Genomic DNA, 19,477 nt, shown 5'->3' on the forward strand with positions numbered 1-19,477 from the left:
TAACCCAGCTGTTAAGTGAATCTGGCTTTCCCATTGACTTTGCTTGTGAGAAGGTCACAAAAGGTGATCACATGACCTTGGGACACATCAACGGTCAAAAATATGTATCAGTTGCAAAGCATCTGAATTTTGATCACATGATGATGGAGATGCTGCAAAGGTAGTGAACTGTGAAAAATGATCACAAGACACTTTTTTCAGTGCTGTTGTAACTTTGAATAGTCACTAAACAAACTGTTGTAAGTTGAATACTATCTGTATATACTTGCATTTCTGTTACAGGTAGTCCTCGACTTACAACCACAATTTAGCCCAAAATTTCTGTTGTTAAGTGAGACGTCTGTTAAGTGAATTTTGCCCCATTTTATGACTTTTCATGCCAGAGTTGTTAAGTGAATCACTGCAGTTGTTAAGTTACGAACACAGTTGTTAAATGAATCTGCCTTCCCCATTGACTTTGCTGGTCAGAATGTAGCAAAAGGTGATCACATGACCCTGCAACCATCATAAATATCAACCAGTTGCCAAGCCTGAAGAGAGATCTACAGTTCATCCTGAGGTTGAACATGATAATGTACATAATATTTGAGACTACAAGTAGTCCTTGACCTACGACCATTTGTTTAACAACTGTTTGAAAAAAATGACTTATGACCAGACTTCTCATTTACTACTGCTGCAACATCCTTGCAGTCCTATAATCAAAATTTGGTTGCTCAGCAATCAGCATGCAATTTATGACAGTTGCAACATCCTGAGGTCATGTGATTGTAAAGTCAAGGGGGAAGCCAGATTTGCTCTAAAGATACTGTTATTTGTTTAACGACCATGACAAAAGTTGTAAAAGCAGTCACATATCATTTATGTGCCCAACAAAAGTTCTGGTTCCAATTGTGGTCATTTCAAGATTTAATTATTTGACCCAATTATTATCATATACCAAAATTTAATTGTTTCATTCAGTTCATTTCTCTCCCCAATCATTGAAGCTTTCCCTCTGCTTAAAAATCACCTCACATATGAAACTAGAGAGCTATAGCTAGTTTTCTAAATTTATTTTTTTGACTTGTACGGACAAAAGCAGGTAAAATTCTACTTCCATTATTGATAGGAGTCAAACATATTTTAGCATGGACTGTTCCAACAATCTACAGAGGAGACTTGCTTCTCTTCAATAAGAACATATAAAATATCCAAGGGATGCATAAAAAATGATGACATATTCAATATGCATACTAGCAAACAAGACATATTTTGTAGGTATCACAGAATTCAAGGGATATACCGGGAATTACTTCCTAAATGTATATGTCTCTTAATTCAAAGTATTTGTCTTTCTCTCACTCTTTAGGACAGCTGGGTATCAATCAGGAAGACAAGATGATTTACTCCTACTTTTAAAACACTACTGAGCCTTAATTTCTCGCGTTTCAACCCGCTCTGCAGGGAGGCTGGCCCTATTGGATTGGCTTGTCCCAGGCCACTAATGGACCTGATTGGGTTCCAGAGGGAACTTGAGGTTAGTCCGGTAGAAGTCTTGGAAGCTGCAAGGAATAATAAAGTGCCAACAACTTTAGATCAAAACGTGACTGAGCGGCCTTTCTATGCCCATCATTCCCAATATTACCCATAGTATACAATGGAACTAAGGGAACTTAAGCAGGCTAAAGGATGCCTAGAGCAGGGCTGTCAAACTCCCGGCCTAGGGACCGGATGTGTCACATGCAGGCCATGCCCCCACCTGGTTTAGCAAAGAGTAAAAAAGTCCCGATATATCACATGACGCTGCCGTGACACCGTGAGTTTGATACCTCTGGCCTAGAGGGTTGCTGGTGAAAGATAGGAAGTGAAGATGACCGAACACGAGCTAGAGCTGCTATTAAGGCCTATCTCATGGAGATTAGGGTGGCGAAACATAATTATTTCTCCTCCCTTATTGCATCTGCTGATAGCCATTTAGCGGCACTGTTTCAGGTGACTCGGTCCTTCCTTGAAGAGAATAAGGCCGAAGTCTATCTAAAGGGTCATTCTGAAGAATATGCTGCACATCTGGCAAATAAAATCAGTGACATTTGCTTTATGTTGGACTCCAACTCTCCTGGGAAGAGTTTTGAGTCTATTGAACCTGAGGAAGAGTACAGGGCTCTCTCAGCTACTAGTTCAGCCACTTGTGTGTTAGATGTTTGAATGTTGGCTGACAGGAAAACAAGCTTTTACTGCAGCAGCCCATTTTGTGAAAAATCCTCCCTTCGGACATTAAAGGGCCCCCAACCCTGTTACCCTTCCATAAAGCTTTGAAGACCTGGCTATGAGAGACAGACATCTGTTAATGGCATTGCACGTAACTTCCAAATGTAAATTCTGCTCTAAAGTTTTCTGCGCTAACTTTTGGCATACTCTTATCTCTCCAGAACTATTGGGTTTTTTTTTTGGGGGGGGGGGGGGTGGTTGAAGCATAGATTAAGTTTTCATATCTACAAATATTATTATTTTTGTTACCCAAAATAATTAATGATATTTTGACTGTGTAGCGTAGAACAGGGCTGATCAGTTTTAGAAGTAGTCTTTTTCAGTTATATTAGTAATTATCATAATTGTATCTAGTAACTAGTTTGCAAAACCTACTTAATGTATTGTTTGGATACTAGATCAGTTAATTAACAGCCTCTCTTTTCAACATGGAGCAAAAGTTGAGTTTTTGGCATCAAATATAAATTGCAAAAAGCATAAATATCCTTAGCTCATATTTGTTTTTATGAAGTCTATGGATTGCTTTCACATTTTCTTCATTTTCACTACCACTGTCTTAGTAACATTAATGCATAAGGCAGTGAAGTTTACTCATTATCTGATAGCTTATTTTACCAGCCTTGATTGAGCAACTCTTCCTTCTTTGACTACATTTTGGCTGGATTTTTTTTTTTTGATCTTGTTTGCATGATACTTACTTGGATGTTAGTTAATAGGTGCATGATGAGGAAGATTGTGTTTAGGTTTGTTCATCCCTTTTCTTGACTTTTGGTTGCTTCCTTTCTTAAATGATTTGTAGGTGGAGCTTATCACAACAGGTCTATTAACAACTAGATAATTGGCTATGACAATGTATCTGTTAATGGCTAGGGGCAGATCATGTCAACCATTGAGTAGATCTATTGAAATGAATGAGATTTAAGTTATAATTAATATGGATGACTTAAACCCAACTTAATCCTCCTTATTTATGTATATAACATAATTTTGATCTCTCATAAAATTTACTCTTGAAAATACAACACAAAATTATTTGTATATTTTTGGTAATAACAGTTGTGCTGTCAATTGCAACAGATACGTATCAACATAAGAACATCAATCCTTCAATTTGACAGTTGATATAAATTTCTAGCCTGTTCTAAGGAGAGGTTTTAACAAATTTATGGGATTAAGGGCCTACAACTGTGATGGCGAACCTATGGTATGCATGCCGGAAGTGGCACACAGAGCCAACTCTCCAGGCATGCCAGCCGTTGCCGTTGCTCTTCTGGTTTCCAGCGCTCCCACACATGTGCGCCAGGGAGCTGCTCTTCTGGTTTCTGGAGCTCCCCTGCGCGGTCTCCCGTTTTGGCACTCGGTGCCAAAAAGGTTCGCCAACACTGGCCTACAACATTTCAATGATACCAAAGGATATGCCTTTATATAGGAATCCGACTTATTTAATAGAGGTATATTTTTAAAAAAGCAACCAAGCCATTTCTGTTTACCATTCTCACAAAACACATGATGAATAGTCAAGAAGCAAATTGCTAAAATACCTATTCTTAAAATAGTACTGAATTATGACCAAGTTCACATTTATGAATTATAAAACAGAGCACTATATGCTACAAAGCCCATTTCTGGGGAAACCCTCCTCTATCTCCTCTAAACTTATTTAAAAAGGCAGGAGAAAAGTCCAGCTCAGTAACCCAAGCTCTGTTCTTAACAGTATTGCAAGAGATTATTATTATTTAGTTTTAATTTCAGCATTAAATCACCTTGGCTGAATTTGTATGAAGAACTTATATAAAGACTTAACTCAAAGTAGCAAATATTCCTTTTGCAGCTTTCCAACCATCCTCAGGTAGGACCTGAGTTTTTGTACTTTTGGGGTTTTGATAGTGGGTTTTTTGGTTGTTGTTGTTTATTTAATTTGTTTAAGGGATAAAGTGAGTTCTTTAACTTGCACACACTTTCATACTTTAAGCAACTTGAAGTCTCACTAAGCTACAAGTACTGGCCCTATCTACTCTTGGAGTACAGTTCTCAAAATGCTGTAGAAGGTTTACTGGGGCTCTCAAGCTTATAGAAGTTGTTCCCTCCATCAAAAAATGCAGGTACTCAACAGCCTTGAACACTGCAGGAGGGGGTAATTAATGCTACCAAACATTTTATAATTCTTTCTGAATAGGGTTTTAAAGTTTGTGAACAATGACTACAGAAATCTTAGATTCAATGTGTGAGCTTAGTCAAAAGTAATTCCTAACAGGTGACTGGAGTCTGATTTTGTAATCCTATACACACTCACTGCTCCATAATTTGGGAAAATCCACTACTGTCCATCATAAGTCTCATTTCACTCAGTAGAACATTTGAGCAGATTGACCTGTAAGGGTTTTATATTTTCAGGCTACAATAGCAATAGCATTTAGACTTATATACCGCCCCATGATATTTTACAGCATTCACAGGGTGGTTTACAATGTCATACACATATCTAAGAATAAGCTTCATTAATAGAGTAGGGTTTAGTTTTGTGTCAGTAATCATACAATAATGGTTTAAGCTACCATGAGATATTTTTAATGCATAAAGCAGTCAAAAAAATTTAAACAAAACAAAAATATTTTATGATATCAGATTTTCTTCCTTTCCTTCTCCCTGATGGATTTCCAAATCTATGAGGGAAACGGCAGAATTCTATCAACTGAGAGATATATTATGATGTAACTAGTATTGATAAAGCTGTAAATAAGTTTTAATGAAGTTTGAAATCAAAGTACTGTACTCTTTATCTGTCAACTAACTACCTGCCCACCCATCACATTATTTCCTTCCAGGAGAAAGAACATTATGTGAAATGCAGACAAAAGTGCAAGGAATGGTAAGCTGAGAAAACTGAGGCACAATATAAGAAAAAGAAAAATACTGAATTTTTACGAACACCATTCATTATACTTCATCCTCCTCTATGAAGCCAAAGCCATCTTTGCTTCTACCACCTCCATAGGCTGTTTCAGATACAGCTCTTCTCTTTTTGAGAAGCTCATCAACTCCATCTAGTTGCAACATTATTAGTCTTGCAGTTCTATTTTCATTCTCTTTATCTGACTAAATCACTTCTTTCATACTGAAGGTCTGTATTTCATCCACAATTCATACTTGATTCATCATCTTGGTTTACTGCATACATTTCTTATATATATCAAATCTAATGTGTTTAACTTACTTTTGTGTTTACCTGACATACTGTTGTACTATATGAAAGAAGATTAATATAACAAACAGCGCAGTGGCCAAATAGTTAGGACACTGGGTTGTTGACCGGAAGGTGGACAGTTTAAGACCTAAGCACCTAAGTGTGACTGACTGAGTTCCCGTTACTTGCCCCAGCTCCTGCCCACCCAGCAGTTTGAAAGCATGCAAATTCAAGTAGATAAATAGGTACACTTCAGTGGGAAGTGACTCAGCGTATAGTCACACTGTCCAGAAGGGTCTTTGGACAATGCTGGCTCTTTGGCTGTGAATCAGAGATGGGCACTGCACCCTGAAGTTGGACATATCTGGCAGGGGAAACCTTTTTAATCTTTTTAAAATCAGAGGTGATGCCTTAAGACTTAAGATATGAATGATATAACAATAGAGGCTACTAGATAACTGTGCACAATTGTTTAACATTACCGTAAATATTTGTTTTTTCACACTTTCCTTTTTTTTTCCCTGAGGGAAAAATCTTTAATGATTGAATTTTCTCTAATAATCTAATGTAAATTTGTTTATTATCTTCAGTTTTAGTTGTTAATTATAGGTATTAGAATAGATGAGTACAAGAACTGCTGGGCAATGTAAAAAAATTAATATTTTTTTTAAAAAATGTTAAGGACTATGTTAAGGACTAGATTGAAAGTGATAGTATTGCTAATTCAGTTTCAAAAAACAGAAAACTAAAAGACAGGTATGCAGAAACTTCTTGTAATATTGGATTGAGTAGTAAATAAGCGTAGCAGTGGAATAAAACGGACTCCCATAAAAACATTACTAGAACTATGCCTAATACTATATCTTAAAATTAAAGCTATTTTATATGACTAAGAGTACAACTCTACATAGTATTTTTTTCTGAATCCCATTATTATAGCTATAATAGACAGATTCATATAAAAAATTAAAAATAAATTTATTTAAAAGTTAATATTGTAAATCTTTGCCTACCTGAAATCCCATTCTTGCTGGTGTTCAATAAAGCTACAGAAGGTGCAGAAACTCTTTTATTATTCACAGCCTGCCCTGGTTTCCTTGAGGTACATTCTTCACTATCACTGTCCTGTACGTTTAGTAGCCTTGGTTGGAAACACTGCAGTCGACAAGACCTGATATTGCTTAGTATTTCAGAAAGGGAAAGTTTATTTCCACAATGTTTATTGGAAGCATTGGTCCGTGAAAAATTAGAAGAAATGTCTATATTTTGGGAAGAGCTTGAACAACTATTTAGCATATCTGGATCAATCTGCTTCAGGACAGGATCATTTTCTGTGGCTATCCGGTCCATTAATACCCTGATTTTAAAAGAAATAAAAAATAAATGTTACTAACAACTTAAAATACAAAATACTTGCATTAAATATTCAACTGGAGGAAAATATCTTATTTTACCTTCCACCTCTCCCAACTCGTCTTCTTGCAAATCCTATACATCTTCTTGGAACTGTAAGTGTTGTGAGACAATGTCTATATCTTAGCTTATCCAATTCTGCCAGTTCTGAATTTTCATGAGAATAATTAGTTTGGTCCAAATGAGTCTAGAGAAGAAGTAAAAATTAATTGATGACTGATTTCATTTATAAGAATTATGTGGCCACCCATCTTAAGAAATATAGTTCCAGGGGATCCACAACAATAAAACCCAAAAAATAATAAAGCAGAAAAGCAAAAACCTGGCACCTCAGCCGTTCTCCTCTGATGCATTCAACAAAACCATCCTCAAAGTTCATCCTCTTCTAGCACTTGGAGAAAGAGTTGGTTCTTTAGTGTTCCAGACTATGAGTGGAGGCCTACTAAAAACTGGGGGGAAGGGGGGTGTTCCATAGGGTAGAGGCTACTAAGAAAAAGGCACACTTCTGAGGTCCACTACAGGGCAATATTTAAGGGAAGGGACCTGGAGCTTGCTCACACTCTGTCTGACCTGGTAGAATAGACAGATATTCTCAATGAAAGTTGGTCCTGCAAATAATCTCACCCATGCCATTTAAGGCTTTAAAGGTGATAACCAGGGCTTTGAATTTCACCTGGAAAGAGACTGACAGCCAGTGCAGTCACAGAACAGTGATACAGGTAGTCTTTGAATTACAACTAGTTTAACGACCAAAGTTATGATGGTCTCAGAAAAGGTGCTTTATGGCCTATAAAGCACTTCTGGCCATCATAAAACATTGCACTGCTCCCCCAAAGTCACATGATACTGAACTGAGTGCTTGGCAACCCAGTCATACTTACCACTGGCTAACAAGCGCCCCACAATCATGCAATAGTCATTTGTAATCTTCTCTGCCGGCTTTTTCAGAAATTCAGTGGGGAAGCTGGCAGGGAAAACTGCAAGCTGCTGCTGCCACCTACTGAAAAGACTCCCTCTTTTTTCTAGGAGCTGACAAAAAGAGCTGCCTGCCAGGAGTAATCTCAGTTCTATGTGACTCTTAATATTTCTTCCCCTCCCAGAATTGAGATTTCAAGCCTGATGAAGAATTTCCCCTCCCCTTTGTTCACTGCAGAGAAATCATTCATTGGAATAGTGTAAAAATCCTGACAATTTTTTTTCCTTTTCCTGCAACATGATGTAGATTATTCCCCCATCCCAATCTCTCCCCAAGACACCCCATCTGGGACATTATCTACTTCATCCCAAAGAAGAATGGACACAGTATTTTTACAGGGAAAGTGACTAACTACACTGATCCATTAACATTAGGATAACTATTTATTTTATGTTATTAAACAAATTTATATAGCCATCCTACTCACACACAGTGATTCTGAATAGCATACAGCATCACAAAACCATCCCTTCAAGGCCTTGCAAAAAAGCAACAAGATGAGAAGGCAATCTTATCTCTTGGGGAATTATATTCCAAAGGAAGGGAGCCACCACAGAGAAGACCCTTTTCCTAGGTCCCATCCAATGTACTTTCTTGATAGTTGGGATCCATTATGAAATAGAAATCATTGCTAGATACTAACAAATAAGTATAGTGTATTACTAACATTTAAGTCATCTTTGAAATTTAAGCACTTTAAATTTTATCCCCCCCCCTTCCATTTCTTAAAATGGACAGGAATACCAGGGAATTCCTAGTCAGATACTTTACTTGCTCCTTAGACAAGCATTCACTATTTTTACAAGAATATAGATAAGCAGATCATGGATTCAATTCAGAATGGAAGACTGCTTCCTCAATTCTATTTATGAGAGCCAGAAGCGCACTGTTGTAAACAGGAAGAGATATACTTCAAGAAATTAACTGGAAAGTAGTTGAAACAACTGAAATCATATTCTGAATTCGTGAATTCGTGTCTGAATTCTAAACGCCTAATGTATCATTTAAGTCTAGAAGCAGACTGAACAAGTAAAACATATATTGAAACTGAATTAAGACTTCAGAGCATCAACTATCAGATGTTGAGAGGAAAAAAAACAGAAACAGCCACTGATACTATACAGGCCAAGATATAATTCAACTACAGTGCTTAATTCAGTTAAGGCCATATCAATAATTAAAAGCAACCAGCAATTTTGTCCTCTAGTATACTGTATCTTGAAATACTTCAACATCTTCAGGGTCACAACTTGTCAAATTTAATAGCCTTCGCTAATAATACTATAGCTAACATGATCTGAAGCAATTTCATTCATAAATAAAAACCTTGCTAAAAAAATACCTGCAGTAAAAAGGAAGTAGAGAAAGAAGGATAATTTTAACAAAGATTCAAAATATGTTTTCTCTTCTGATCAAAAATTAATATTTTGTTGCAAAGGATTTTTTTTAAAAGTAAAAAAATCTTACAGCATAATATTGGCATCCTGCTCTTCTTCTGAATGCACAGGCTCCATCGGGATCATTTTCTTCTTCTGGCTCAGATATTGGTGAGGATACCTAGAAGCCAAATAAAACTAATTTAAAAACACGATTAATTTATCATTCCTGGCAAATATTTCCTTCCTCTGCCAAGCAACTCAACATATTTAAAACCAGGAAATGCACATTTAAAAGTGAAAATGAATTTCAATGAATAGCTTCTGAAGAGGCTTCTTGATAATAGTTTGTATTACATTCGGAGACATCAAATGCCCAAAGAGCCCAGTGAATTTTCAAAAACTCAGCTATGTTTTAGTCATTTTCACAAACCTAACCTGTTCTTTGGATTCCAAATTACTATTAATATACTGTATGGTATTTTACCTAAATATATCTTTAATCACAAATCCTTTTTTTAAATTTAAATTTTTTAAAACTTTTTTTGAATTTAAAAAATTCAAATTCATATTGCTTCCCCCTCACGCCACCCCCATTTCTATCCAAATATAAATCAGGATTCTTCCACTTACATATAAAAAAGATCTGCTTTATAATGTGGCTAACATGTATTACCTGGGGGAATTCATCTTCATCTGAACTGTGGAAGTCATATTGTTTGATATCACTTTTACTGATCACAGGCAAGGGCTCAGTAGTAGACTGCTGAGGACTTATTACACTCTCAAGTTTAGGCTTCTTTGGATACTTCTTCTTTTGACGGACAACATCAGACACTTCCTCTTTTAGAGATGAATGGTGAGCATGCTGTTTGTATACAGTAAATTTTAGACAAAACCCCCCACATTGTTAATCATTACATGATTTTCATGAAATAGTAAATAATTTTTTCTCCATTCGCTCCAATTATATTTACAAAACTCTGAACAAGTAGTACGTACAGCATATATTATTCAAAGATTGAGACATATTTATTGTTTTTATCTGTTATCATTTTAAACTAACTTGTATCATTTTAACTAACATTTTAAACATTTAGTGTTTCTAAAGAATTTATGTCTAGTATGCGTTGTTTCTCCCCAGTGAAAAACATAAGGTTTTCAAAAGGATCTTTCTCCTGTCTTCAAATTCAATTTAAAAATAGCTACAGCAACATTATATTTTTAAGATTTTTACATGAGCTTAGCATGGAAAACAAGAATAGCCCAAATAAAAAGTGATAAATGCCTACAATCTAATAACCACTAGATGTCATCAAAGTTAATACAAACATTTAAACAAATCTAATCTTTTTTAAAATATCTGGATTTTTTTTAAAAAAGCGTAATGTTATTTCCTACAAAAGTGGAAGCCTAATCTCTGAAATAAAGGCAAACAACTTCATTATTACATGGAAATGACTAATGTGTTAGATTTTGTTTTTAAAAAATCATCAAATAATTAACATGTATTGAAAACTCTTTTCTGATCATAAAATTGTCACAAACATAATGATTTTTAAAGAATCCTAATGATGCATTGCCTAAGAGATGTAGAAGCAATGCTAAATCAAAATACTGGTGTGAAAAATATAAGAGGCAATATTATTCTGTCAGAGTTGTGTTTAATATAGTGTGGGCAATCTAAAGCCTGCAAGCACCCAAAACTATATTTTTGCAGCATCAAGATACTGGACTGTTAAGAAAAACATGAAATCTTCATTGAAGCTTAATACATATACCCTAACTCAGCACAAACACGCATCACCATCTGGAAATTATCTGTTTTATGGCTTTACTGTATTACCATCCCAGTATCTTACAGAAAGCTTTCCCACTCTTTTACTAACAACTGTACAAGTTTTGAGGAATAAGTAGATGCGATTAAGAAAAACTACCTAGCATAAAATTGTGAAAATTCTGTATAATGGGTTATATATGCAAGCTTAAATATACTGATATTTTTACAAGGATATCAGTGAGATTGGCACAAACAGTAGTAACTTTGCACTACCATTAATAATACTAAATCTGATCCACATGAAGTTGTTAATGCTCTAAATTCAAAAACGGTCAGCTTCTCAGATCAACTAAAGTTGATTTTCAAATAGCTATCCGTAGTATCATATAACTGATTGTATTTATCTACTGTCTAATGTACAGCATGCTTAATTTAAATGTATTTTTATTTTGCTTTGATGCCATTAATGGAAATAAATCTAAGATGATAGGAGAGAAGAACCGTGTGTTTGAAAAGCCTTTAATACTTTCCACATTACCTAGCTATAACATCCCTCTAATTAGGCAATAAATGTAACAACTAAAGTCAGTTACCCACCTTAACTTTACATTCTTGAACTTTGTGGTGATTTCCATTATGAAGTGCTGCAGGAGTGGTGTTCATCTCTTTCTCAGTTGAATTAAGCTTAACTTCATTAAGTATTTCTCCTCCATAATCACCCAAATGATATCTTTTAAAAGAGTGAGAGAGCTTATAGATCATGAATATAGCATAATAAATTAATCTTTTAAAAATATTTTTATTTTACAGAAATCCTACAAGATGGTCTGATCATCTTTTAAAATGCAGAAGAGCAGATGAAAAATACTATTTTGTTTAAGGTCATTTTACAACTGATGAAAGATGGAATAATGCTCTACACAAGCTGCTATTATATTTGTTAATTAAGGCAACTGCATATTACAGGTTAAATATACTACAGGTAGTCCTCAATTTATGACCATAGTTGAGCCCAGAATTATGGTTGTAAGTTCAGGTATCACATGACTGGATTTGAAGTTATGATTATTTTTTATTATCTTTGTTAAGCAAATGCAGCAGACATTACATGAAACCATTTTCCCTAATGGGTGGGGATTTTTTTGCCAGAAACCAGAAGTAAAGACCAGAATCTGACAAAAAACATTGCAGAATTCTGCAACTGTCCATAAAGTCAAGCCTGTGGCTAAGACCTCAACATGTGATTAGGTGACCACAGAGTATGGGTAGCCACCAAAACACTTGAGAACAGATCATAAGTAGCTCTTGGGAGTTCCTTCATAATTTTGAACAATTGTTAAGCAACTGGTCTTCGGTTGAGGACTATCTGTAGTATTTGGAGTGCAAGATGACTTTCCTTGATAAGAATGATTAACTCAAAAAAAAGTTTTACCTTTTCTCCACAACTTCTAATGTCAAATGTAGTAACTCTCGTTTTGTTTTTTCTCGTCTCTTAATCATCTCTAAAATTGTTATGGCTCTACTGAACTCTCGTCTTAGTTTCAGCATCTTCTCATAAGAGGCTTCATCATTTTTCCGATTCTGTTAGAAAGGAAGTATCTGAATGAAAAACATATCTGGAAGATATAGTCAGCCTGAGTAAACTTGACTTTATATGGCTTTTAATAATATTGAATATTTGGAGGGGTTAAGCCAGAACATTAGAAGCAGAACTGTCATTCTTTATTGCAGCTTCTTGGAACCACCACAGTCTATTCTAGAGCTAGAAAATCATGAAGAATGGGAAATGCCAGTCCGGGAAGGGAAGAAAGAATCACCAGAATTCAGGAGAATCCTCCTGCCTAGGAGAGAAATATTCCCTTTGTGGAACACACTTTTGAATCCAATCTTTAATGAACAAATATGTAAACAGTACCTGTCTGGTGAATTGAAATACTAAATAAAGAATTATGTCTGTTTGTATCAGTGTGTCTTTTTTCACAAGCTCTATGGATTTCTGTGCCATGTATATACTATACTTGCCATTTGAGAAAGGAAATTAATTTTTTAAATTCTGCTTTAAAATTAAAGCATCTCATAAATTCATACGAGTCATGAATATCCAAATCCAAGTATCTCCAAAATCATAAAAATACAATAAATACACAGAGATATTTCAGTACTATAATGCAGTATCCCATGAGTTCCACAATCTTACATTTGGGCAGTTAAAGAAGTTGGCCTAGGTATGCCAACACCCACAGCTATCACAATAAAGCCCTCTTGCATCATCTTCTCACAAATTCCATTCAACAAAAGTATATGTTAAACAAACAGCCTACTGATGTTCTCTATGCATGTTCTTAAAATTCATATGTGTGTGTGCTTGTCGAATGTATATGCATGCAGTAATTTAACACATGCCTTAATGAATTAATTTGCCTTTCAAGAAAAGGTAAAATAGTATTGCACCTTAAACTGTGGCTTGGATATAAAATTGCCTGCTATCCACAAAACAAATGTTTTATGTGCAGTTTGATCCACCAGGAAAATATGATGGTAAATGTCCCACAATTAGATAAAGGGACACTGAATTCTCATAGCAGCTCCCTACGAAAACCCACATATTGACAGCAGTAAATAATTTTCTAGGGAATATTGTATTTATTTACTTTTATACAGGTTGCACAGTTTTTAATAGGAAATAAGCTCTCAAAATAGATAGTAATTTAGTATGTAAGCAGCATTTAAAAGCACACACAAAGCAACTATAACAACATGCAACTTTTCTGGGGGGGAAATTGCCCACTAAATTCAGTTAACTGGTTACACCACATTTAGCAGCAATAAATTGCAACCAAATGCTTGCTGCAGTTTCTAGTCAGTTTTTTACATTGCTATGTAGGCATTTGGGTCCATTCTTCAATAGTGACACTCTGGAAAACTACTGAATTGAGAAAATTACCTTTCTGGTCTGCATTTTCTCAGTTCTCCTCCGAAAAGCCACATAGGGATCATTGTTGGTAGAACCATCTCTTTTCTCTTGTTTGATTTGGGGAATGAGGGATGGCCCTCGGCAGTTCTTACGTTTCCTTACCCAGTAGTCATAGACAGCCTTAATAAGATAATCATCCTCATTTAGCAGTAACTTAGCTTCCTGAAGTGTTACAAGCTGAAAAAGATACAAAAAACATATTTCTATAACAATCATATTAGACATTTTAGTAGCTGTTCTTCATAATTCAAGATGTGAATTTTGTGTGAAGAAATGTAGAATCAATACTGTACATATATAAACAGTTACATAATACATTTCTCCAAAATTTCTTCATGTACCCACAACTAATTTTTTCTATTATATTCTCTGGACACATCCAGAGAAATGTATTATATTAACTGTGTTTATGTATGTATAGCATATTATATATCCCCTGGATACATCCTCCACAGCTCTTGCATGGCAAATGTAAAAGGAAAACCTCACAAGGAAATTGGTCATACTTCTAGTAGCAAATCCTACTGTAATCATTGGAATGACACAACTGAATACAATATAATTACCCTCATCAACAAGCGTATAAATTATCAAGAACTAAAACCTAACTTGTCTACAATTTTAAATGTGCACCAAATAACTGTAATTTTATCCAACAGCTTCTCAAGTATTTAAATTAAGGTATTTAATTTTCCCTATGTCAAAGAAAGTTTTTCGAGAGTTACTGCATATTTTTTTATTTTATTCTTCTAGGAACTTAGCAAGTACTTTTGGATATTATATCATGAAACTAGTGCATGTATAAATGCCTTAGAATTTATAGCAAATATGCTTCCAGTAAGTCTGCAGGAGAAATGGTCTCTAGGAAGCTTTTCCGCTATGGCAAAAATGGAAGAAACCTCCAATGTACCCTGATCAACCTAAAATTAGTCCTTTCTAATTACCACTACAATACATGAGATTTCAGTTAGTTACAACCTATTTATATCACTGATTTAAATGGGACTTCAATTAATTAACTTTAGATTGGAATTTACCCAGAAAACCTTTCAAATCAATTACCTAGAACTCTTAGTCTTTCTTTCTAATAAAACGATCTTATCTATTCCCAAAGTCAGGTTTTGGAGCTGACATGAATTATTACTCACATTCATTCTCCCTCAATAGTTTTTAAAGATGACTTGGTAATCTATTTCAAGGAGAATATTTCTTAGATAAAGTAAAATAATTTGATCTGTCTGTTTTTGTTACCTTTTTAAATTAAATACCCAGATGTTCTGGGTGGTCATTCTTACATGCAAAAATTGTGTGAATTGGTTCTTAATTTCCAAATGGCAGATTCATTGATTTTAGGTATCTCCACAACTATTAAACAGTTCAAGACCCACCCCTGAAAAATTATATATATATATATTTTTGTACCGGTATGCATTTGAAATCTATTGACCACCATAACCATAATTATTCTTTCAAATGTAAATGATCAATTACCGTATTTTTCTGAGTAGAAGACGCACTGGAGTATAAGACGCACCTTAGTTTTTGGGGAGGAAAATCAGAAAAAAGCTGATTGGCAGGTGGATCGGTCTTCCCAGAATACCCCCAATCAGCTGTTTCCAGAGGTGAATTTTAGCAACAGGTCCCTTGGTTGTGAACTCTGTGCCTTGCTTTTTTTTTTGGTTTTTTTTTTCTGCCTCTGAAACTTCTGAAACTCTGTTTCAGAAAAAACATTTTCCTGCCTCTGAAAGCCTCCAAAAAAGCCTCTGAAGTTCTGTTTGGGGGCTTCTTTTCTGAAGCTCTGTTTGGAGGCTTCTTTTCTGAAGCTCTGCTTGAGGTCTTTTTTTCTGAAGCTCTGTTTTGGGGCTTCTTTTCTGAAGCTTCTTTTCTGATGCTTTTTTCAGCCTCTGAAACCTCTGTTTGAGAAGTTGGGCAGGGCTACATTCGGAGTATAAGACGCATCCAGATTTTCACCCTCTTTTTTTGCGTCTTATACTCCAAAAAATACGGTAATGGAAAATTAATTCACAGTTGAAAGACCAGACTTCCCACTTTATAACAGCTATGTACATTTTATTGTATCCTGCATTAAAATATTACATAAAACCTAACTCAATTCCTTTCTCTTTCTGATATGTACTTTTAAAAGCAAATATGTATTCCAGATATTTTGATTTTTTTAAAAATTATGTAAATGTTCTATTGGATTAAAGTAAATAACTTCCAGTCCAAAGAGTGGAGGCCTGTATCTATATTATAAAAGGCAATGGCAATATGAATACAAATAAGCCAATCAATTCAGGACATTCCTTTCCCTTTCATGCCTTCTGGTATCATTTATACACTTACTACAACATAAGGATCCAGCTTTTTTTATTTTGAAATCTTACCACTTGGCAATATCAAGAAGCTGAGGATGTGTCTAAAAGTTTCATGTTTTGAAGTAGAATAACAGCTAGTAAAATGTTTAGCTTCATAAAAGATATGTGGGTCTTTTTCTACATCAACTTATTTAAAATAATTAACAGACACTGAATCCTGTAGTAATTCAAATAATTCAAGACAATTTGGATATAGAAGTTTGAGATTAAGTCTATGGTTCATACTGCAGAAATGTACATGTATTAATCAAAGAATGAAATAACAGGTAAAATAATGTTTCTCCAATACATCAAATATAACATTTATGAAAATCATCGCTTTCTCATTGCATTCATCACAGCAGCAACAGAAGCAAGGCATAGTAGCCTAAAACACTACCTGCCTAAAATCATCTTGTCTTCTTGTCTGAAACAGCTACTATGTGGTATAAGAAATAGCTCTCAAAGTGAAACAATTTCCACACAAGTCAAGGCCTCTAAATATTATGGTAGAGATATACACAAAGTGGAAAAAGGGGAGAGCAACAAAGAAAGGAAAACTCCCCAGGCAAACGGATGTATATAAATACCCCTTGAATAATTTATATATCATAATATTTCTTCTTAATTTCTTTATATAGTATGAAGGATGTATATTTAGCATTTCTGATAATAAGAAATTACTTATGCATTGTAAATAAAGGCATCCACATTTAGCAAAACTAATAAAAATTCAGTTTTATCTGCAACTGCTTAATGAAAAGTTGAGAGGGGTTGTTGAATTCATGATACCTGATTAGAACTAGCTTTTTCAAGCCTGTCTATCATAATTTCAAATTGCAGTGGTTTGATTTCCATCTTCCGATTAAGCCTATTTAATAATGTTTCATCTTCCGAGTCCATATCATAATCAGGTTGTTCATTGTCCAGATTAAAGGCTGAAACACAGAAAAAAAAAGTTTAATTTAAAATGGCATGCTTAAATGGATATAACTATGCTAATGAACTATATGTGGCCGGGAGGGGGCAGGGGGGGAATGGCTATTTAGTTCAAGTATTGGAGACAAAAGACATATTTTTATTACTGGTCAAGCCATTCCCTCCACCAATGAGAAGAAGTTAAGAAAGATTACATGTGTCAGAGCCACAGAGTGCCTGAATTGCAGAAAAATATTTATTAAGCAACTATGACAAAATAATACATTTACTAAAGAAAGAATCATCAGAATTAATACAATGGGAAAAGGTACTGTTTGCAAAACATTTACAACAAATCAAGTTGTGAGATATTGGATCTTAATACCCTAAGTCAGTAGACTGTTTTAAACACATTTTCAAAACAATAAAATAAATTACAACAGAAAATAGAGAAAATTGTATCATAATTTTAACACAACCATGTGACCTTTATAATGATCCCTTTATCACTTCTTTACTGGCATTTAGGAAAGGCTGATTTTAAAATTTTGTATTTATTATTGACTTTATATCCTATCTATTAAACTAAATCTTACCCATATCATGGTTAAATACATAAAGTTATATCTGCCTTCCTTTTTTATAAAAGTTTTGAATATCAAACAGCAGAAATCAATGCAACTAAAATAAAAACCAAAAACTATAATACATTTCATTAAATGAACAAAGGCTTTGGGACGCAGATATATTTCAGCCTCGTTTCTAAAGTTTGCAATATCTGAAAGCAATACTTCTTGTGAAGTGTATGCCATAGGCTAGGCCAGCAGTCACCAACTGGTGGTCCGTGAGAAAATTTTGGTGGTCCGCGGAAAAATTATTTGCATTTTTAATATTGCACTAAGTCAGGGGTCCTCAAACTATGACCCCTGGGCTGGATACATGCAATGAACGTTTGTGTTGCTGCAGAGAGTCTCCCCCTTTGGGGTCTTTTTGTGTGGATCAGAGGGGGGAAGAAATTCCAACTTGGGGTCTGTTTCAGCCTCCTGGTGCAGGGCTTTGGGCAAAGGCTGGAGGGAAGCACTGCTGGTGGTGAAGAGCTGGAGGACCTTGTTCCAGTGGGACTGCATCATGGCCTGGAAGTGACTGATCCTCTCAGCCCATTGAGCATCCAGGCACCGGTACCTGGCCTTACACTCCTGCAGTCTTCCCTCTGCTTGGAAAGCCTATGCTCATAGTCCTCAGTGAGGTGCTTCTGCTGAGCCTCCTTCTCGGTCAGATCCAATTTGAACTGAGCTGTTTTGCCAACTCTTTCTCATGGTGGCTGTTTAGTTCCAACAATTGCTTCCTGTTGGGGCTCTAAGGAACCTGAGTGGGGAGGCTAGGAGTGGCTGGGAGGGGCAAGTAGAGGCTGGCGAGGTGCCCCTCAACGTGACATTGAGTTGGCCATACCCACCCAGTCACATGAACCACCTAGCCACGCCCACCCAACTGGTCATTAGGCAGATCATATTAGTGGTCCATAGGATTTAAAATTATGAATTTAGTGGTCCCTGAGGTCCGAAAGGTTGGTGACCCCTGGGCTAGGCAACACTAGAGAAGGATGTATGTGAGATGTGGTGTAGCAAGCTTCTGATAGCAGAGAAACTTGGCAAGTTTATTGTGTGATGGGGCGTTGGTCTTACCTGATACGCTCCTCCTTGTTGGGTGGAGATAGTATCCAGGAATGGGTAGTTCTCATCTGCTAGCTGATTGGACTGAGTCTGTCAAAGCTGTGAGGTCACGCCTTCTTCACCAACGGTCCCCAGCTTTTGGCAAAGACGTAGTGACAGACTTGGCGTGCCTTGTTCCAATGTTCTTCCCTTTGGACCCAGGACCAGACGGTCTTTCAGGGTGGGGCTGGATGTTATCTCCACCCAACGAGAAGGAGCATATCAGGTAAGGCCAACGCCCCTTCTCCATTGTGGTGGAGATAGCATCCAGGAATGGGACATACCAAAGCTGGTTTGTCCTACTGGTGGGCGCAGTCTGGTCTGAGGTCCCCTAATCAGAATGGACCCTCTAGAGGACCTGCCTGTCAAAGGCTGCTTCAGCTGAAGTGCAGGTGTCCAGCTTATAATGTCTGATGAAAGGGGACAGAGAGGACCATGTAGCTGCATGACAAACCTCCTCAATAGAGGCTTGCGTTGCCCACACCACTGTCGTGGCCACACTCCTTGTGGAAAGGGCCGTTATCTGTCTAGGCAACGGAA

General features: G+C 36.0%; 1 protein-coding gene across 2 annotated transcripts in view; it reads right to left on the bottom strand.

Annotated features, from left to right (window-relative positions):
* The window catches only part of EPC2 (enhancer of polycomb homolog 2), a 70,665-nt gene that overhangs the window by 6,261 nt on the left and 44,927 nt on the right, over positions 1-19,477 (bottom strand). For both annotated transcript variants that reach the window (XM_070944659.1, XM_070944692.1), the window contains 8 exons: positions 17,103-17,248; positions 13,924-14,130; positions 12,412-12,560; positions 11,577-11,709; positions 9,876-10,067; positions 9,291-9,380; positions 6,889-7,034; positions 6,448-6,791 (listed from right to left, as the gene is read on the bottom strand). In XM_070944659.1, coding sequence (XP_070800760.1) covers positions 6,448-6,791; positions 6,889-7,034; positions 9,291-9,380; positions 9,876-10,067; positions 11,577-11,709; positions 12,412-12,560; positions 13,924-14,130; positions 17,103-17,248 — 1,407 coding nt within the window. The remainder of the gene's footprint in view (positions 1-6,447; positions 6,792-6,888; positions 7,035-9,290; positions 9,381-9,875; positions 10,068-11,576; positions 11,710-12,411; positions 12,561-13,923; positions 14,131-17,102; positions 17,249-19,477) is intronic.

The sequence above is a fragment of the Pituophis catenifer genome, unplaced genomic scaffold (genome assembly GCF_029215685.1).
Source record: "Pituophis catenifer annectens isolate HBS135680 unplaced genomic scaffold, rPitCat1.0.hap2 SCAF_1, whole genome shotgun sequence".
NCBI classification, from domain to species: Eukaryota; Metazoa; Chordata; class Lepidosauria; order Squamata; family Colubridae; genus Pituophis; species Pituophis catenifer.